Source organism: Corella eumyota, chromosome 3 (assembly GCF_963082875.1).
Source record: "Corella eumyota chromosome 3, kaCorEumy4.1, whole genome shotgun sequence".
In the NCBI taxonomy this organism is placed as follows: Eukaryota; Metazoa; Chordata; class Ascidiacea; order Phlebobranchia; family Corellidae; genus Corella; species Corella eumyota.
Genome location: NC_137492.1, coordinates 17,963,833 through 17,985,637, shown reverse-complemented (window position 1 = coordinate 17,985,637; position 21,805 = coordinate 17,963,833). Strand labels below are relative to the sequence as shown.

Sequence of the window (21,805 nt, the reverse complement as noted above, 5' to 3'; positions counted from 1 at the left end):
TTAAACTATGTGTAATGCCCGAAGGTTTCTGAAACTTAATTTTCTTAAGTTTATTTAAATTTTTATTACTACTTTTACTATTTTATTAAAACTTTCTAATCTTAATCGTTACACAACACAAAAAAAATAGTAATCTTTTTTTTATTTCTGTATAAATCTAAAATATTAAAAATTTCAGCTTTCGCAGTTTCCTAAAAAATATAATAATTTTTTTACAGAATTTATAAATTAATATGTTTTAAAGTTTTTAATATAAAAATATAAAAATTTTTGAAATGTTAAACATTTGCTTACATTTTATTATTTTTCTGTGATTCAGTTTTATTGCATCGCTCTTAGTAGATCTTCCAAAATGTCTTGTTCTGTTCAAAACAAAAAAAAAATTTAGAAGTAATTTACAAAATTTGCAATGTTTTAGTAGAAAATGTAACTACGTTTTATTAATTTTATATTTTTAAATTTATGTCCAATTAGATTAATAAAATTCATTTTTTTATTAATTTACCGTATTCATAAAATCGTTGGCTGTCTGCATACCGTTCTCTTTCTACATCACCTCTTCGCGTTTCTTTCCTTCTTCGATCTACGATATCAGGACCGGCCTCGATACAAGACACAATGAAAGCCAAGCACATAAGACCAACTATAAGTTTGTTCATCTGTAAAAATAAGATAATGTATTTAAAGACCCATTTAAAATGCATAACATTAGGCTACACCTTTAAAGAAAAAAATCATATATGGTCTATTTAAAATGCATAATGGTATGCTATATGCTTCAAAAAGTGCAAACTTATTAAGTATTAACTGTAAAAAACGCTGCTCTTTTATCATTCTTTTGTATATATCTTTATCCTCGATGTGGAAAAGTCGAATGCGCGACTTAAACATAGAGTAACATCAGTTACTACGACCCAGTCTCTAGTTGCCGGTGACAGTTTAGGATAATATAGATTATAATTGCCTGATAATTTTACTGCTGATTAAGTGCTGGCTAAGCAGAAGTTCATATTGTTTATAGCGCCTTACTCAAGGGCGCGACAGCATGAGATCAGTGGGGATTGAACCCACGACCTAATGGGTGGTGTAGCAAGTGTTCTTACCACTACACCACGCTGCTATACTTTTCTGATTAAATCATTTGTCTCTGTTTATTAAATTATAGTTCACTTACTTTGATAATTTTTGTTTTTAAAGTTGTACAAATTCAAGATGATTATTTCAATTCAATTTTTTGGTCTTTTTTATATAATATTTAACTTCCGTTAGGTCTTATGTTTTAAGCAAGCAAGGCCAATAGTATGTTTAGTTCCATATGAAAATATTAAGCCTGATTTACATACGGAAGGAAGTTGACTTTTATTTTTTAAAAAATATTCAACACTTTTCTAAAATTTATTTGATTTTGGGAGAAAATTATTTAAAAAAAATTTAACAGTAATTTTTACAGTTTTGAATTGTGTTTTAAAACAACAATATAAAAAAAATACCAGTTCACTGCTTTAAATAACACCAACAGATATATAAAATTTATATATTTCAAATTAAAAAAGGAAGTCAAAAAAATTTTTGGCGTGTGTTTAAAAAACATATTTCAAAGTTTTAAATTATTTTTCCGTTATTACTTTATTGAAAAAGTTCCTGTCATATGTATATTATACAGTATTGGAAATTTTTATATAAACCTTATGGGTGTTTCTGCAACGTATTGAATATTGGAATTTTTATTTAATTTTTAGAAAAAGTTATTACATAACCTATTATTAAATGTAATTGCTAATTGAACAACAATCCTATAAAACTTGTAAAAATATTTTTATTTTAATCAAAAAAATTTGAAATAATTTTAAATTATAAAACATATCACAAAAAAAACAAAATCTAGAACCATTCATACCAATATAATTAAAAACGCGGCTGTTGTTTATTACAGAATATACCACAAACGATTTAAATACGACACATTCTTTTTATATTATTACATCACAGTTGATATACCGATTGCTTGAAGGCATTCCGGTGCATAGTTACACAGAGTTACGAAAGTGCGCGGCGCGTTAAGCTAGCTTTGCATTCTTTCAGCACGTTTTCTGCGCAGGCTAAGCTAACTGTATGCGGTCAGCAGAGCGTTAAGAAAGTTGGGTTAGAATGGCAAGAAGCACTTTAGATAGTAAGATAGTTGTTTAACTTTGTTGTGTTAGCCCAGAAAGTAGTTTGGTTTTCTCTGTTATGACCAACTTGGTTTAGCTGGGTTATAATTATCAGTAAATACTTGAAATAGCGCGGTATGGTTAATGATTAACAGATATTAGAAATTGTAAAGGTGACAAGTATGTAATTAAACTAAGATTAAGTGTATTTGCATATCAGGTAAGTTTACAACGTTATTTGTATGAAGAATAATGATAAATAAGACAGTACGTACATAAAAGCTAATACATTTTAAAATGTTATCATCTCAATGAGTTATGATACTAGCAGGAAATGACGTCAGGTCGTTGAAAAGTTTATCGCTTCAGTAAACTGGATTTACTTTTTCTAAAAGGTCATGACTGTAAAAATACTTAGGTGTAAGTGTTAGGATTTTTAAGAATACTACACACAATGGAATATACTGAATACGAAAATTACAGGCCTGGGCATTTCCATCTACAGTTGAATATAAATAATAATTGCATCAGCGACATATTTCATGACGTCACAAATCGAAATAAGAACAGCTTTAACGGGCCGGGAAAGGTAGAAGGGTATGTATTTATTTGTTTAGTGCAAATGATTATAATTTCGACCAGTTACTGCGAAATTTTTAAATTGGCATTTTTTAAACGTTCGATTTCCTATCTGTTATTCTTTGTTTTTTTTTATAGGCAAGACGATACGAAAAGGAATGTACATTTACGCGACTTGACATTTCGTTATCAGGCTATTTTGAACGATTACTCTGAATCTGATGTGCCAGATCGAATACCTGCATTAAATCTCCTGGGCGTATGTATTAATCTTCCTTTAATATATGTGTACTTAGGCTAAGGCCTCTTTCAACCACATGCTTACTTGTCGTTAAATTAAAGCGGCCTCTTAAAAGTTATATGTCCAATAAATTACACAATATATCGTATTAGAAGTTAAATTACTGTTACTACATTTTGATAAAAATAATAAAAATGTTACCATTACTTTGTTTTTTAGTTGATTGCATATCGCATGGACAAGTTAGAACAATCTGTCAAACATTTTAAAGAAGTTTTAATCGAAGACTCAGAAAATGTAAATGCTTTACAGAATCTGGCCACGGTTTATGCGAAATTGAATGAAAATGATAAGGCAGATGCTGCTAATACTCAGGTAAATTGTAGAATTGTAAATTTAAAAAAAATTGACATAAAAATAAAAAAAATAAATATTGAAATAGACCTCTATATTTTTTAGTTTTAACAATGTGCATTTTATATTATGATATGTAAAAAATCTTAAATAAAGAACGTATTTAATTTATGTTATTAAATCTTAATTGATTTGCAACGTGCTCATTATCTAACCATAGCCAATCTCAAAGTGATAATTACATGCACTCAAATTGTTGTGTGAAAACAATTTCCAATACCCACAATTTTAAAACCACGTGAACACGTGTTTTAAGCCTACAGTTATGCCAAGCATTATAGGCATTGTACAAGGCAATAAATGATAAAATGTGGTTGCTATTTGTGTATGGTGGCAATGTCGCGCTACTCAATTAATCGAAAAGTGCCGGAACAGGATGAAATTTCGAGTAATTAATGAACAAAAATCCCTTGACATTATAAAGCACTAAAACTTTCAATAAAAAAATACGAATTCAAAATTTTTTATTGTCAAGTTATTGAAAATCACAACCATATCGAGAAAATCAAAACCGGTTTTGAATTTATTAAAAAATGTGTCTTTTGTGATCTGAATACTGTACTACGTTTATTTATAGGACAATACTAAAGTACGGTATGCGGGATAGTGCGGGACCGTATGTAAACGTTAACAAAAATTCGCGGAATGCGGGACGGAACGGAATTTTTGTACTTTTCTGCGGGATGATTGCTGTTTTTATTTAAAGGGCTGAGGGGTGATGCGGGATTAACTTTAAAGGTCAAGAAATGATGCGAAATTGAATATAAAGCACAAGGAAAGATTAGGAAAGGGTATAAAAAGTCCGTCCTTTTCCGCATTCAGCGTTTTTTTTTTGTTAACGTTTACATACGGCCTCGGTATTTCCCTCACCCGCCACTTTCCGCATTCCGTATTTTAGTACTACCCCATTTATATCTGACATTTTTTTTCATTTAAAATTTATTTTTTTTTTTTAGGTACGCGATTTATTAGGGCGGGGTGAGCACGAAGTTACAGAGCAAACAGTCAACCACAGGATGGCGTGCAGTCTAGCTGAGCACGCGTACGCAAATGCCTATGACGTAGGCCTCCTTAATTATGACGACAAAAAGGAAAAATTTCTTAATTCGATTAGGATATACGATCATGCTATGCAAATTGGGGGAAGGTATGTTCGTGAAGCTTTATATTTTGTAACGAACTACTAGTATCTTAAAAAAACTTATCCTTATTAATTGAAACTGTATAAAATTGATTTGGTTTTTAAAATTAATTAATAATTGTACTTTTTTATGAGGATAAACTATTGCGTTAGCGGTTTTTTAATTTGCCCTGAAATTTGTTCAAAATTATTTCTGCTGGCGTAATTTTGTTATAATTTTTTTTTAGTGTTATAACGTTAGAAGAACGCAGGAGATGGTACTTCGTATTAGCCACCATTTTCATTCATCTCGACACGCTTATGATCAGGTCACGTGACAAAGAAAACACCCGGTTACCAGGAATAAACCGAACGGTGAACTTTCTGCGAGAAATTTCGAAATCCGATAGAGCATATCACCAAGTTTTAGCATGGAGTTATTTAGGTAACTTATTAGTATATTGAAATTTTTCAAATTTTGGTTATACTTTTTGTTATACAAATGCATTAATTATTTAATTTGGATAAAAGTGTGCTGTTGTGACGTGTTTGAGCTATCTGTAAACGCCAGATTTAAGGACAAATAGTGTGGCATTGGTGCGACTCGAACTCGAAATGTTTAGGCTCTACATTTAATGCCATGAACGGTATACCACACTACCTGGCTAAACTGAGATTTTCGTCCGAAAAAAGACATATTTAAAAAGTGTTAATAGTTTTTAGTCTACTAAACATTACTCTTTATAGCGTTTTAACCTGCAGTACAACACACCCATTTTTGAAACACGTTTATTTCTTAGGTATTTTAATGGAACGTCAGGCGACGTTTGAAACTACTCCGATGTCGATACACGATTGTGGATTTACCGGTTTGGAGCCCCTCGACTGCTTCAGTAAAGCTCTCCAACTTGCTGATAAACAACCAGCATTACTTAACAGATTGGCCAAGGTTCTTTAAATTAAACTATAAAAAATATATCTTTTCGCACGTTTTTTGTATATATTTTTATCCGCGATGTGGGAAGGTCGAATGCACGACCTAAACATAGGGTAACATCGAGTTGCCTTTGGCAGTTTGGGTTATTATAGATTATAATTGGCTGGTAATTATACTGCTGTTTAAGTGCTGGCTCGGCAGGAGTTTATACCGTTTATAGCACCTTACTCAAGTGCGCAACATGAGAGCAGTGGGAAATGAACCCACGACCTCATAGTTGTGTAGCAAGTGTTCTTACCACTACACCACGCTGCCGGTTTGAATTTATAAAATTAGCGCGATTAATTTAAGATTTTATAGAGTTATTTTATTTGGGATTCAGGTTTTCCAAATCATGGGAAAACACGAATTGGCATTAGGTGCAGCAAGTATGTCGATAGATATTGATGGCAACCCTGAATCTAATCTTTCACCTTACCACACCAGAGCAAAGGTTAACACGTCAATATATATGAAGGTAAATTCAATTTTTCACAAGCAAATAGTTAAATTTTAATATATTTTCATACAAACCAACCTATGCTTGGACAGCCTTTTTGTATCAACTAGCTAGCTAAGCTTTTATATGTTGATAAATGAGTGATTATTAATAAGTTTATTAATAGTAAATCAAATTGGTATTAAATTAAATAAATAACTCAATTTGTGTTTATTATTTATGCAGGATTTAGCCAGAAGTAAAGTGGGGTCGAGCACAATGCCTGAACGAACTTTACTTGAAACCTCATTAGATGATTTAGATAAAATTATTTCTGTTTCTCCGAGTTTGCGAGCATATATGGATATCGGACAAGTAAGTTAAAATAATAAAAGAAAGTCCATTAATAGAAAATCATAAATTGTTTTTTTTGTATTTTATTTTTATGCTAAAGGCGCTAACGCTTCAAAATTTATTTTTATATTTATTTTTTAAATATGAATTTTGATATCTAAATTACCAGGAATTTCAACTTCTATAACGTTATATATTTGCCCTTAAGCAATGCATTACACAACTTTAAAAATATAAACTCACAAATTTAAGGATTTTTAAGTGATACTAAAACTTACATAAAAAAGCCAAAAATATAACTTCGATATAAATTTAATACGTCAATGCTACTTACTTACAAAAACAGCCTTTAATTAAAAAAACGCCTAGATTTTAATTTCTATAAATATATCACATTCCTGTAGGTCTATTATTACATGGGTGTGGATGCCATCAAAGAATCATTTATCGTGAATGAAGATTACATAAACAAAGCTATGGTCTCGTTTTCAAAAGGTTTTGAATATGATTGCGGAGATACCTTGCCCGAACTGCAATTACTGAGAGGAAAATGCTTGAGAGTTAAGGTAATTTTAAATAAATTGCAGCAGTTTAAAATTGATATCTGATACGTTTTTTTTTATTTGTTTATATCTTTATCCTCGATGTGGGAAAGTCGAATGCGCGATTTAAACATTGAGTACCATCAGTTACTCCGACCCAGTCTCGAGTTGCCTGTGGCAGTTTGGGATATTATAGAGACTATAATTGCTCGATAATTACGCTGCTTATTAAGTGCTGGCTCAGCAGGAGTTCATACCGTTTATAGCGCCTTACTCAAGGGCGCTACAGCATGAGAACAGCTGGGATTGAACCCACGACCTCATATGTGGTGTAGCAAGTGTTCTTACCACTACACCACGCTGCCGTTGTTTTCAATTGCAGCCATTTTTTCTTTGATTTCTGTTAATGTTTAATGATAGACTGTAATTATTATATTATATCGCTTTACCTAAAAAAATAGCTATTACTAATACCTAAACATTTGCTTTTTATATATTTCATTTATTTTTTTGTTATTTTTGGATTGCTAAAAGCATAATATTTTTAGTTTATGTCAATTTCTTGTTTACATTTTCTGGAAATTGTTTTATTCTATTAATTAACTGAAACTTATTTTTAAAAGCTAAAATTTCTATAAATAATAACTTTTAGGGCGAGGAAGAAAACGCCTTAAAATGTTTTAAGAGGGCGATAGAAATGGATCGAAAAGGTTCTAGAAACACTTCGGCTTTCCACTGTTTAATGGAAACTCTTTTAATATGGTTTGTTAAGAATTATTACAAAAAAAAAACACTTTTTTTAAAAAAATTTTTTTTTTGTATATATCTTTATACTCGATGTGGTAAAGTCAAATGCGTGACTTAAACATAGAGTAACATCAGTTACTCCGACCTAGTCTCGAGTTGCCTGTGGCAGTTTGGGATATTATAGATTATAATGCCCGATAATTATGCTGCTGATTAAGTGCTGGCTCAGCAGGAGTTCATACCGTTTATAGCGCCTTACTCAAGGGCGCTACAGCATGAGATCAGTGGGGATTGAACCCATGACCTCATGTGTGGTGTAGCAAGTGTTCTTACCACTACACCACGCTGCCGGTTCAATTATAATTTTTAAGGCAAACAAAAAAATAAAAAAAAATTTTTTTCGTTACTTTCAGGTATTATCAAGATCAGTCATCCATAAAACGTGACGTCATAGTCAATGATGTGGACAGTTGTATTACTATGGCAACCGAAAAGTTTGATAATGACGTAATCTTGTACGAGTTAAGGTCACTGTCTAATAACTACACACAAGAACTTTTGGAGTTGTGTAAAGGGACAATTAAGTCGGGGAAGACCGCGTTAGCTAAGCTTTGTTTTGCCATGTTTCCTTCACACTTTAAACACGAAAGTATCGAAACGGAGAGCAACTTGTAAAGTGGATGTCGCGAGTTCGAATCCCGCTGCTGGAGAAATTTTATTTTTAATTCAAAATCTGAATATTTTTATTCTAAGTATGTGTTATGAATTTATTTTTATTTAATTCAAAAACAAGGATTTTTTCAGTATTTTAACATTTTTTCTTTGTTCTATGAGATGTATTATCATACAAATATATTTGTAGTTCCCTTTAGTGTCTTTCAGATGATGTATATTTCACATGCACTTATATTTTATCATTTTTGTTCTTCCTTTCATTTTAAAAACTTAAGAAAAATATTTTCTTTGAAACTAGATGCCATCAACACAAAAATTTATTATTTAAAATATTTTATTTTTGATATTTTGTTTATTTGAGCACAAATAAATTGTCGAAAATAAACATCAAAAAAATCGATTCGTCGCGCGGATAAATACCTAGGAAGTACTGGCGGCGGAGTAATACAAAAAAGGGGAAACCGAAAAAAAAGATAAATAAAATAATCAGAGCGTGAATTTATAAGTATGTGACGTCATCTTGATTTCGAATCCAGTTGTAGACGGAGTCGTTTGCAGTTCGCTTATACGAGACCGCGATCACGTGGTCGTCACGTGGTATGACGTCATTATAGTTCGTTTGTTGCGGGTTGTAATTGTTCCGATTGGTCCGTCTGTCGCTTTTGTTTAGTGACGTCACTTTTTCTTGGATAGAGTTCGATTTTGTGAGTTTGTTAAAACTCAACTTTGACCACTTGCTGGAGCTGTTGCTCCGCGAGACCCGGTTCGGGGAGACGATCGAGGAAGATGACGAAGAAGTCGATGACGTAAGAGAAGATGATGACGTCAGTGATCTGGTGGACGACCGAGAAGGCGCGACTTTGCGTGGATCTGATTGGTTCTGCGCACGAACACGTGACAGTCCAATCAGGTTTTGGTAATCAGGTTGTTCTTTAAAAGAATGGTGAAGATTGTTGTTGTAATGCTCTTGACTTACAGTTCTAAACGCCGAGTTCTTTACTTGAACGTTCCCGTTCTGCTGCAAACGGGCGTTATATTTCCTACTGACGTAATTCGAGTTGTTTGAATACTGTTGCTGTTGGTATTTTTGTTGTTGTTTTTCGTATTGTTGCTTCGAAAACTCGTACTGTTGCTGTTTTTGTTGTTGTAGAGAAAACTCGTATTGTTGTTGTTGAAGTCGTTTTTGTTGCATCGCGTGGTCGTGTTGTTCCTGTAGTTTCTGTTTTTGCTGTTGATATTTTTGCTGTAGAATTTGTTGTTGTTGGTACTGTTGGTGGTTGTGGGTGCGGAGGGGCTCATGGGTGACCCTCGGACCACGTTTTGGGGGTACAGCACTAAACGCAGATACAGACCTCTTTAAATTTTGCCTAAAAAAAATAAAAAATAATAAATTTTAGCAAAACCTGTTTTTTTGTTTTTTAATTAAAAAAATTGGGGCTAACTAGGTGAAATCCTTTTTTGTAATGGGTATATAAGGAGTTAAGGGTCTTACCCATAATAATTTCCATTTTCAGTTGTTTCATCTTTAACATTGACCCCCTGTTGTTGTCCAACATTAACATGTGAGTAAGTGGGGTTGGTAAACGAATGTGGATCGTTAAAACGCTTTTGTTTATTAACACCCCGCTTAGCGGGAACTGGGTAGTTATTTTGCGGTGGGGCGGTTTGGGTTTTCCCGACGTTGGGTTTTCTGTGGTCCGATATTTTTGGCGGTGACGTCACTTCCTCTGGGTGGGAAATTCCCGTGACTCGTGCGTAATTGTGAATCATAGACGACGATTTGCTTTTCGCTGACGTCAGAGAGGCGTATGACGTAGCCGCGACGGTCACGGGCACATACGTCATGTCGAGTTCGTCCGGCTTCTCCTCCAAGTCCTCGAAGGTTCTGGAATCCGACAGAGTGACGTCAGATTCAAGAATTCGTTTCATGTCGGCCTCGTTTTCCTCGATTTTCCATTTCATCTCGTCCACGCTGTCGTTTATACGAACAAACTTCCGCAAGATGTCGTGGTCGATGTCCCGTAACTTTTTCTAAAAAATTTAAAATTTAATTTTGGTTAATAGTCCGGTAGTGTGGCGAACCGGTCATGGCGTCGGACTACGACCCGAAAGGTTTCGGGTTCGAGCCGCACCAACGTCACACTATTCGCCCTTTAGCCCGGCATTTACGGATAGCTTAAAACACTTCATAACAGCACACCCTTCCCCAATAAAAAATATATAAAACCTATCACCTTAAGGTGATATAAAAAATAAAAAAATTAAAATTTAATTTATAGATCGAATGGGTTAAAATTATTAGATTTATAAAATAAAAAACGATAAAAAAATGGGTTAAATGTGGACATATTAGTTGTAAATATATAGCTGTGCCAAAAAGTCAAATTTCAGACATTTTTTGATTTTTTTCTCGGTAATTTAATATTTTAACCAATTATAAAATTTAATATTAATTTGCTTATGCAAATTTAGAAGACGCGACTAAATCAACAAAATAAAATGACAAATATTCAAATTTTAATTAAAACTTTCAATTCAAGAGACCTAGACAGTAGACCTTATTATAATTTTATTTGTTATTTTTTGATTATGAATAAAAATTAATTAAAATCAATAAAATTAATTTTATTGGACTATGACACCATTTTTGATATATTTAAATAACTGACATTTAATAAATATTTATAAATGTGAGTTATTATTTAAATAAAATACCAACGAAAGAAACGAATAAAAAAAACATTTTTTACTGAACTGATTTTCCCGAATTGTAATTTTTTTTTTTTAATTGTAATTGTAATTTTTTTTTTTTTTTTAATTATTTTGATTAATTTCTTTTTTTGAAATGCGTTAAAATTTTATGGCTGTAATTCCAACGTGTATTTTGGCATAAAAACGTGCACTGCGTTTTCGGTATGACGACTACCAAATAATGTGACGTCATAATTGTCGAAATGTTGATTAATCAGATGACGTAACAACCTTAGAAAGCCGAGCGCGCGATTTTACAACCAAAATTTTATTTTATTGCGTTTCATTCTCGATTTGCGTCTTTAAAAAACAAATTTTAAATCACATTTAAAAGTTCAATCTTGTCTTGTCGACGCCGATTTAAGAGGTCATAAAAAACGGGAAAAGGTCAAATCGAGATCGCCGGGCATTTAAGAACAAAGAAACTAGTATTGGATGACGCGACAAGTTCTAAGACCCTTTCACGACGATAAATACAATTTTTCCATTAAAGAACCACGCGTTTTTTGTGTCAAGGTCGGTGAAGGGTTTTAAGCGCGAACTACCACACTTCGTTCCACATTTAACACAACAAGGACTTTTCGAGAGACGTGACGTCATCAACTCGGGCAGGTCGCAAGCTACTAAGCAAATATTAGTCTAATAGGGCTTCCATCACAAACAAACAAAAAACTTGTCATAAATGGGTTTTATTAAAGATTTAAATTGAGATTGTGCAACTTTTTGAGGCTACTAATATTTATTCTGTGTGTTTAAAAAGTTTGTTTTTAAAATGATTGAATTTTTAATTAGAAAAAGGGTTTATTTCAAATGGAAGCACTGTTTGTGTACTTGATTTATATATATCACAAACAACTACATCGCAAATGTTTTGAACTTAAAAAACTTTTATAAAAACCACACAATTTATCAAAACAGCACTGTACGGTATAGGAGGGCCAAAAAAGGCTATTATGGTGCTTTAGAAATATAGCTCGAATTGAAACGCGGTTTGCAGAATCAACATACTTTAAAACTTTGGTTTAAACACACAAATATAACCTTGTTTTTTTATCACAAAATAACATCTCATTTCTAAATAAGGGTGCTGTAAGTTCATTAAAAATGTAAACTGTAACAAGCAGCCCTTGCTAGAGTTTTTTTTGGTTAATGTATTGGCCTACGAATCAAGATCATTGTACATAATTAATTATAACTCTTTTATATCGATGGTCGTTGACTTATTACATGCCATACAGCTGTCATTGCGTTGACTGGTAGCTTAGCGTCCTAGTTATTTGTTTTACAGATCAATATCAAACACAGGCTGTTTTCTTAAAGAATAAACGTGATTTTAAATCCAGTAATGGTCGAAATATAAACACACTTTCAGCCTAAACGATGCGGATCAATTCTGACGCTGTGTCTGAAAATTTATATCTACGCAAGTTTGGTAAAAATGCGATAATATCTAAATTAAACCCACGAATAGAAAGGGCTATATTTAAAAAGGGTGTGTTTTATCTGTTCATTAGACGTCTAAAAAGACATCAATTGTAAGTATCCACACGCCTTGCGTTGTGATATATAAGTAGGTGGCCTTGGCAAACGACTGGCTAGAAATTAACAAAAAGAAATAGAAATTTTGTAACATTACGTCATTTACGTTATTTAAACCACGCATAGAACTGAGCCAAAACGTGATTTAAAAAGAAATTTAAAAAGGAATACAGAAACTTGTTATGCTTATGTGTATATATATGTATGTTCAGCTTGGTCGTTGACTTTAAGCCAAACATGTAACTTTCCTTACTCCTTGTTTACATAAAGGTTGTACTCACAAAAACTCACAAGCACAAATGATTTGGAACACAAAACTAGCTCGTTACCACTAAAAGTGAATTTCTTTATAAACATGGCAATATCCCACGCAACAATAAATCATTATGACGTCATAATCGATTGGTACCAAGAAGACATTGCTATCGAATTACCGTGAAATGAACTGTAATTATAGAACCAAATCGATGGTACCCGAATTGAGCATATACAGCGGAATGTTGTTAGACTTTTGATTACTTTTAGGCCAAATTAGGATCGATATAACGTAAAATAAGGAAGTATCAATCTCAGTATACGACTGGTTAAGTTCTAATTGACTCTTGACTCCAATTAAAAAAACCACTTCCGAAAAAAATGCAAACTTGCTTAAATATTGCCCGGAAATATTCGATTAAATTTAACCCAATTCTAGAAATTCGCGATTAAATTAGGAGTTATTTTTAGGCTGAGCAACAGACCTATTATTTTACAAATAACTTCTCATTGGATACATTTTTGGTATTAGCTTATTTGGGTATCGTTTAATTGGCTATATCCAATTCGAGACGTTTTTTTCACAGTCTAGAGCCATTTGATATACTTTACAGTTGAGAAAATTGGCGATGATTATTTTAGAGGGGGGATAATCCCTTCTCATCTCTCGTGGCCGTTTATCTTTTAACAGGAAGCGATTTTTTGCTAAACAAAACTCGGTGAAAGACAACGTGACGTCATCTTTTCGATGATTCGTAGCTTCGCTATATCATTTGTTAACGGGCCTTGTAAATTCAAAACGCGATACGCTTCTTTACACATAGTGAACACTGATTAAACAAGCAACTAAACCGTCCTCGCATCACCAGATACAGACTGTTGAAATATATAGATGACGTCATTTAACGACGACGACGTGATTTTACAGATAACACGAATTCCGAAAAATCTTTATTGCTTAACAGGCGTTTATTATTGGCGCATTGCAAGTATATATGGACCTTTATTTCATATATGTTTAACTATAGGGATTTAAACTGTGTGTTTACATTGTCGTACAACGAACTGCAATTCGGGCCTTCGTGTTAAAACTAACCTGATGACATCACGAAATATTTGACCTTAATTGCAAGGGCCTTATTTGTTTTACATTTAAATCGTTTTGCACGGCAGTGGGAGATTGTTATTTTTAACGTTGCCGGCGCCGAGCCGACTTTAAAACAATTAATTTGAAAAAAGTCACAAAGCAAAATAGACTATGAAGTTAAACTGAAAATGTCCTGAATATAATAACATCGTATAAGCCTGCAAAATAAGCACAAAATCGTAGTCCAATTAAGTTTGTTTGGTGTATAAACAACTGACGTTGTAATTTCTTAGATGTTCCCAGTTTTACGATGTACTACGTAATGGAATTACATTTAATTACTTCAGAAAACCTCGCGGAAAAATAAGTGGCGGTTCGCTCGTTTAATTGGCCATACCTTGTTTTTCCTTATACACAAAAGTTTAATTGAAACTTTAAAGGTCTTACACCCAATCTGACTGTACACAAGGTACACAAAACGTCGCTTTACAATTACTGAGGGCGTTGTTTTGTATAGGCTTCGGTTAAACACCTCAGCTTTGTTTAAACTTATTTCAAATCAGGTGTACGGACGACTGGGCTACTTTATACCACTGCGTGGCAATTGATATCTTTACCTGGCCGGTTGTCAACGGTTTAAAACACGACTCACATTTCTAAAATGCCTGCTTCTATACAGAAGCGCTTGTATGACTGACGGTACCATTGCCAGAAGATAACTACCGGGTTATGGAAGTTTAATAGCAATGCTCAAGTTCGTGAAATATTTAAATTACTGCGGATGTAATGCCCACAACTTCACGTGCGCTTAGAAATAACATTTTAAGCTCAAATTTTTTGATTTAATAACAGGTTATTTTTCGTTTAAAAAAGCCAGCACTTTTTAATGTGTTGTTGATTTTATAAAAATCATTTTTAACTGTTAAAAAGGCAAGGGCCATGTCCTACACCATGTTCATATATTATGCATGTATAATATAGTAGTTCATTTATTCAGCTATGATGATCCTATTGGCTACAGACTTAAGAAGATATTTAATACGTCTAAGCCCTTATATAAAGACGCGCTTATATATTATTTAATAAACAACGACCTACCATTTCAAGGATTAGGAATTGGAGTTTTGTTTCTAAAGCGTCCATCTCAGTCTTATCCTCTCTCGTTGACTGTTTTCTTTTTGGTGACGTAATGATATTACTTTGCATGGCAGATGCTGGTAAAACCGTTATGACCCGCTTATTTTTCGCGTTGTTATTATCGTCTTTACTGTTCTTTGGCTTACGACAATTTTCAACGCTTTTCTCGGCTCCTTTGCGCAAACATTCTGGCACTTTTGAGCCTACTTTCGCACTTAAATGCGCAAAGGGGTCGATTTGGTATAGTCCAATTACGTCGTCAGAAGTCGACGATTTTCGCCGTGAATTCGAGTTTTCTTCCTCGGCTGAATAATGCTCGGAGTCGCCTATAGCACTGTCGTCGTCCCCTCTACAGTCATCGTCTTTCAACATTATTACCTACAATTAACTACACTACTATATCCTACTAATTTTTATCTAAATATAAAGTTAAATTCAACATATAGCAACTCTATCCATGCCCACACATTAGCTATAGATATCTACTTCAAGCATTCAGTCGACCCGTACCACTGCTTCTCACTACTCAGTGCCTTTCAATGCGCTCAATCATTAGTTGACAACGCATTCAAGCGAGGCGGCCACCAGTTACGTCAAAACTGTTCCCTTTTTTTCTTTTTTAGGTCGTCCCCGATTGGCTTGATCGTATGGCTTGAAACTTTTTTATGAATTGAACAACTACAGAGCATGGATAATCTAATTAACTAAAACTGTTTTCGAATGACCTAATTTACCAAATAATCTAAATTTAGCAACTTGTTAAATTTTCCAAATTGATCTTTAATTTCCGGGAATTTTTTTATTTTAGAATTGCTAAGACATGTTATTTACGTCACAACTTCCTAAAAAAAAACTATTTGGCATTTTATTACAAATTTATTTAAAATTTTTTTTCCAAATTACCTTTATAAATGTCATAGTATAATTCTACATTCATCACTTAAAACGCCAACACTGATTTTGATTTTGAAATTTTTGTGAAATTCAAACTTATATGTTGGGTTTAACTTTGACTTTCCCACGTAATTATATTCACGACAAGTGTCTTGTTTACGCAATCTGACTCGTAAGGCGTTGACTAGAACACAGAACAATACAACTTTGCATGTCGGGCTTTGCAATAAGACTGTCTGTAAATGCATTAAACAATAGAACAATTAAGCAAAGGTAATTTGATGTTAGGTGTCATTTGGTTATCAAATAACAAGAACGTCTGTTGTTTTATCGACTAATTACTTAAAGTGTCGTTATGTGAATTTAGTTTTGAAGTCAAATAATTGTTAAATAGATTTAATGATAAACTTTACATATTTCTGTCTAGTATTATTAAGATATAATTATAAACCTATTTTATTGTTATTAGATTTACAAAAATTTAGGGTTAAGAAAATGGCCAAACTACTTTTTTAAAATTTTGCATAAGATTTTCTTAGTTTTTTGTTTTTTAATAAAACTTTTTTAGTTTTTAAATTTATACTCGTTTTTAAATAATAAACATTTGGCAACCCTCGTTCCCGCGTTTTTTTTCCGTTGGACGACAAAATAATCAAAACAAAAACGCAAAGTTTTTGCCTAAATTTACTTCATTCGAATTCGTCTCTTTGTAGGCTAACTTATCCTTATTTGCCGACTTAAATCTATTTTGTTTGCAATATTTATATTGTTAGGCTAATTTAAAAAGGCTACATAAAATGGCACAGGTTTTACAACGTCAGAGGCCGGAGGTAAGTTAAGATTTTCCGTTAGCCGGCAAACGATATCTTTATAGCCCTAACTAAAGCTTCATTTTTAAAGCATTGCTATAGGCTAATCTAAATAAAAATGCGTTGTTTAAATTTAATGTTTAGGTTAACACTGCCACTTCAGAAAGATGTAAATCCAAGCTGTTCCTTAAGCGAATGTTGGCCATTAGTGTTTCAAATATTACTTATGTAAGAAATATTTTTCCTGAGCATGTCTATGCTGACAGAAACTTCAATGGTAAGATTTTTTAACAGTTAATAAAATATAAGTAAGTTGTATGGCAAAGTAGTTAAACTAGATTTATTATATAATTTATTTATTCTATTACCTTCATTTTTATGTTTATCTTAAGTGTGTGTATGCTTTACCCAGTGTTTTTAAGTTTAAATTATTTTAAATATTTATATATCTTTATTCTCGATGTGGGAAGGTCGACTTTACGATCTGATCAAAGAGTAACATCAGTTACCCCTACCCAGTTTTAGTTGCTATTGGCAGTTTGGGATGTTATTGATTATATACGCCTGATAGTTAAGCTGTTTATTACGTATTGAGTCAACAGGAGTTTATATTGCCTTACTCAACGGCGGTACAGCATAAGAGCACTGAGGATTGAACCCAAGATCGCATGGAGTTCACCATGCTGTCTTGTTTATCTTAAATGTAAATTTGCCGTTATGACTGTCTTTAAAAGTTGGATTTTTTTACCTAATTTTAGTTGAAAAATGACTATAATACTTGTCAGTTGCTTAGCCTGTTGGGCCTACTATTTTTTATTCGGGCAAAAAAAAAGTAAATACTACTATGTTTTAGAAATGAAATTAAAGATTTTGAAAGAAAATGGACATCCAGGAGCCAAACAAATTGTACAATGGTAAGTCTAAAATATTTTTCAGTAAACAATATCTTAAAAATAATAAAATGTAAATTATCTTCTAGGATGAGAGGGGTGTATGACGCCCTTGAACACGAATATTTAAGAGTTCTCATTTTTGCTGTAAGTCGATTTGGTTGTTTTATTTAAGCTGTAAAACTCAATTTATAAATTTGTTAATTTTTTTGTCAATAGATTGTTGCTGACAAAGAAGATGCCAATGTAAGTAATTTTCACTTTTTTGTTATTTCACTTAAAGGCGCTACAGCATAGGTGCAGTGGGGATCGAACCCAGGACTTCATGTAGTGTAGGCAAATGTTCCGACAATAACACCACGCTGTCAGTTCTTTTTTTATTATTTTTACAATAAAAATGACAAACTCAATTAAAATTTTTTAACTATTTAAGGTATTTTATTGCATTTATTACATTTTTTTCACAAAAATCATATACTTCTTACTAATACAGAGTGTACTAGAAAGTTACACATATGGTTTCACTTATGAAGAGGATGGCTCAGTAAACACAAGCCTAACAGTGGGTTCAGATCATAATAAGGTTACATCAATTCCAAGCAAGAAAAAAACTCAAGAATCAGCTAAACAGTTTGTTCTGTTTTCTAAATCATTTCTTAAATACAAAATTAATGTATCAAGAAATACATATAGGGCTAGATGTATTTTGGTACCAGCTATTAGCTATGTGATATTTGATAATTTTTTATATATTTTTTCTTAAGGTTGCTTCGAAATTTAATTGTTTTGACTTCGTCCTTAGAAGATCTTCCTGATACAGTTTACATGACAGCAAGATTGCTTTATTATGATGACAGTAAGTATCTTAAATAATCTAATTAATGTCTATCTGACAATAAAGTTAATTAATGTGCTTTTAATTTCGAAATAGTCTTTGGTTTTTATTAACATAGGATGAAATAAGTACCAGCAGAGTGGTGTGGTGGTAAGAAGACTTGCTACACCACCACGAGCTCGTGGGTTCAATCTCCACTGCTCTCATGCTGTAGCGCCCTTGAGTAAGGCTCTATAAACCGTATAAACTACTGCTGAGCCAGCACTTAATCAGCAGCATAACTACCGGGCAAATATAATCTTTATGATATCCCAAACTGCTAAAAGGCAACTTGAGACTGGGCCGGAGTAATTAATGTTACTCTTTTAGGTCGCGCATTCGACTCTCTCACATCGAGGATAAAGATATTTACAAAGAAAATGTAATCTTACTACATTTCACCATAAGCACAAATTATTTTTGTATAAATATTTATAGAAACTCCTGAAAATTACCAACCTCCCGGTTTCCAGTGTGCCACACAAGACGATACTTTAAGCTTTTTGTCTGACAATATTCGAATAAAAGTTGGTGAAATAGTGACTCCCTTTTCTACCATGAAACTAAGAGTCAGAACAGAAAAAGGAAAATTGGATGTAAGACATTTTATTATAAATTGTGTTAAATTAATGTCTTCTATTGTATTAATTTATTATTTTTTTCTAGGATAAAACTTTTCCTGTAAAAACTCAAGCACCATCCAATCTCTCTCAAGCTACTTTAGTGGGTATTTAATATGGTTTTACTTTAAAGCTTTTTTTTTGGTATAAATCAGCTTGTGCTTATCTATGTTTAAATATTTAAATGATTTTGTTTTATTTTAGCTACCAACATTTTCTGAAGCAGAAGCCATGCAAAATGAAAGCCAAATAACACGTAGCAATTTATTTTATAAATATTAGCAAAATATTTTTAAATTGTTTTCTTAAAAACCATATTTTGAATTTAAACCTTTTTGTACCTCTTAGTGCTTATAACTGCCTAAAATATTTCAGAAATGGATGTGGATACCCAATCAGAATTAAACACGAATACTAATCAAAAAGAAAATAAAAATGAAAACGAAGCAGGTAAGTATTTAATATTTTTTAAATATTGAAATTTTTTTTTAAATTTTTAGAAACGTTTCAGGATTTGGAGTAAGATGCCCCTGCAAAGATGATGAAGAAGACGGAGTGATGATCTTGTGTTCCGAATGCAATTTTTGGCAGCATGCAATCTGTTTTTGTCTTCCAGATTCTGCCACAATAACAGACAAACATTATTGTCATCTTTGTTCCGACAATGTGAGTTTAAATTATCAGTCATAATGTTTTAATTAAAAAAAATAGTTTAATTAGTTTTAAAGTATGTTTTTTGTTGCTTTAGATCAACAACATATGCACTGATCCAAGGTTGAGTGGTTTAAACGAAGAGAAACAAAGAGAAATTGCTTGTTGGAGAAGAGCACTGATGAACTGCTTCGAAACTACCAAAGTTTCTGTTCAAGTGGGTGGCTTCACAACATAAAGTCATGGGTTCGATCCCCACTGCTCTTATGCTGTAGTGCCCTTGAGTAAGGCAATGAAAACAGTATAAACTTCTGCTTAGCCAATACTTAATCAGCAGCATAATTATTGGGCAATTATAATCTGTAATATCCCAAACTGCCACAGGCAAGTCGAGACTAGGTCGGGGTAACTGATGTTACTCTAAGTTCGGGTTATGAAATCAGACTTCCCACATCGAGTATAAATAAAAAAAATAAAAAAATTAGGTTGTACCAAACTACCATACCATTATTTGTCTTTTTTTTTAAACAGTCACCAATTAGATATTTTTTGATAAGTTTTTACTGTTAATTATTGTTTGTTAAAAGGATCTTTGTATGAAGCTGACATGCAAACGTCCATTTGCCCAAAAACTCCTCGGAAAGTTACTACAAGAAAAAATATTGACCATTGCAAAAGGGCAAAGGTATTAGAACCTAAAATATATTAAGTTCAAATTAAATACGAAAAATTTTATCTGTTTTTATTTTTCACTTTTTTAGGCATCAAAAGATAGTTAACAAAGAAGTGTTGAACGAAGTGTTTGAACGTGAAATCAAACATGTTTCAAAGAATTTACAACGACAGAGAGGGGAGTATGTAACAGACTCTAACCAATCTTCAGGTTAATCTTAAATAAATTATCATTTATTTAATCCATATTCTTATACAACATTGTTGTTTTATATAGCTAAAAAAAAATCCAGCGTTTATTTGGAAATTTACGTACTTTACAACTAATTGGTTTATATTTTAAAAAAAAAATTTTAATTTTTTTCAGCTAATTTGGACAAAGAGATTGGAAATGGTACGAACAATATTCAGACACAGGTAAAATAAATAGTTTTAATGTAGATAAATTATTTACAATATCATCTTAAAAATGATTGTATTGTAATTATATCTGTGAACAGAAAAAATCTGAAAAAAGGAAAATAATTGAGTCGCCATTACAAAGCCAACTATCAGTAGATCATTTTCAGGATACGGTTCGTTAACAAGATTCAATTTAAAAAAATATATATTCATTGTAACAGAAAAAATTTAAGGTACTGCTCATGCCTTAGTTTAAACCCAAACTGTTATTTTGCTAAAGTAAACACTTTTAGGTTCAATCCTCAATGCTTTCAAGCTGCAGCGCCCTTCAAGTAATGCGCTATAAACAGTATAAACTTTTTTCTGGGCTTAAAACTAGTTTTTTTTTTTGTATATATCTTTATCCTCGATGTGGGAGAGTCAAATGCGCGACTTTAACATAGAGTAACATCAGTTACTCCGACCCAGTCTCAAGTTGCCTGTGGCAGTTTGGGATATTATAGACTATAATTGCCCGGTAATTATACTGCTGATTAAGTGCTGGCTCAGCAGGAGTTCATACCGTTTATAGCGCCTTGCTCGAGGGCGCTACAGCATGAGATCTGTGGGGATTGAACCCACGACCTCATGTGTGGTGTAGCAAGTGTCTTACCACTACACTACGCTGCCGTGTAATTTTGCAAAAATAATGACAAGGCAATTATAATCTAATTATCGCAACCTGATAAAATCAACTTAAGACTGGGTCGTGGTAACATTTGTTACTCTATATTTAGGCTGTATAAATACAAAAAAATTAAACTTGTTTTTTTAGAGCTTGATTCGTCGATCTGCGCGACAAAAACGAATGAAATTGTCAAAAACCGAATCGATTCGGAGTCACGTCAATTAATTTAATTTCAAAAATGTTATTTTTCGTTATTTTATTGTTTTATTTAATTTTTTGATAAATTTTGTTAAAATAATGCTTTTTTGTTGAGATTATTT

General features: G+C 32.5%; 3 protein-coding genes across 3 annotated transcripts; 2 read left to right on the top strand and 1 right to left on the bottom strand.

The window, feature by feature from the left end:
- The first annotated feature begins 2,550 nt into the window (after positions 1 to 2,550).
- Positions 2,551 to 8,616, top strand: LOC145745358 (tetratricopeptide repeat protein 22-like). Its single transcript, XM_082563411.1, has 11 exons — positions 2,551 to 2,747; positions 2,868 to 2,988; positions 3,190 to 3,345; positions 4,341 to 4,531; positions 4,753 to 4,949; positions 5,305 to 5,453; positions 5,824 to 5,958; positions 6,166 to 6,294; positions 6,678 to 6,839; positions 7,468 to 7,577; positions 7,976 to 8,616. Exons 1-11 carry the CDS (start codon positions 2,605 to 2,607, stop codon positions 8,235 to 8,237), a joined length of 1,755 nt encoding a protein of 584 aa, XP_082419537.1. The 5' UTR covers positions 2,551 to 2,604; the 3' UTR covers positions 8,238 to 8,616.
- On the bottom strand, positions 8,567 to 15,419 carry LOC145745357 (uncharacterized). Its single transcript, XM_082563410.1, has 3 exons — positions 14,968 to 15,419; positions 9,730 to 10,268; positions 8,567 to 9,604 (listed from the first exon to the last, which is right to left on the bottom strand). Exons 1-3 carry the CDS (start codon positions 15,376 to 15,378, stop codon positions 8,737 to 8,739), a joined length of 1,818 nt encoding a protein of 605 aa, XP_082419536.1. The 5' UTR covers positions 15,379 to 15,419; the 3' UTR covers positions 8,567 to 8,736.
- Positions 15,420 to 16,697: 1,278 nt separating this feature from the next.
- LOC145745990 (uncharacterized) lies at positions 16,698 to 21,710 on the top strand. The gene is made up of 18 exons (XM_082564169.1): positions 16,698 to 16,730; positions 16,854 to 16,986; positions 17,563 to 17,623; positions 17,689 to 17,746; positions 17,819 to 17,845; positions 18,093 to 18,229; positions 18,364 to 18,455; positions 18,912 to 19,069; positions 19,140 to 19,196; positions 19,298 to 19,349; positions 19,469 to 19,543; positions 19,605 to 19,759; positions 19,842 to 19,961; positions 20,332 to 20,429; positions 20,506 to 20,627; positions 20,784 to 20,833; positions 20,917 to 20,991; positions 21,633 to 21,710. The coding sequence occupies exons 1-18, from the start codon at positions 16,698 to 16,700 to the stop codon at positions 21,708 to 21,710; spliced, it is 1,581 nt and encodes a 526-aa protein (XP_082420295.1).
- The last annotated feature ends 95 nt before the right edge of the window (positions 21,711 to 21,805 follow it).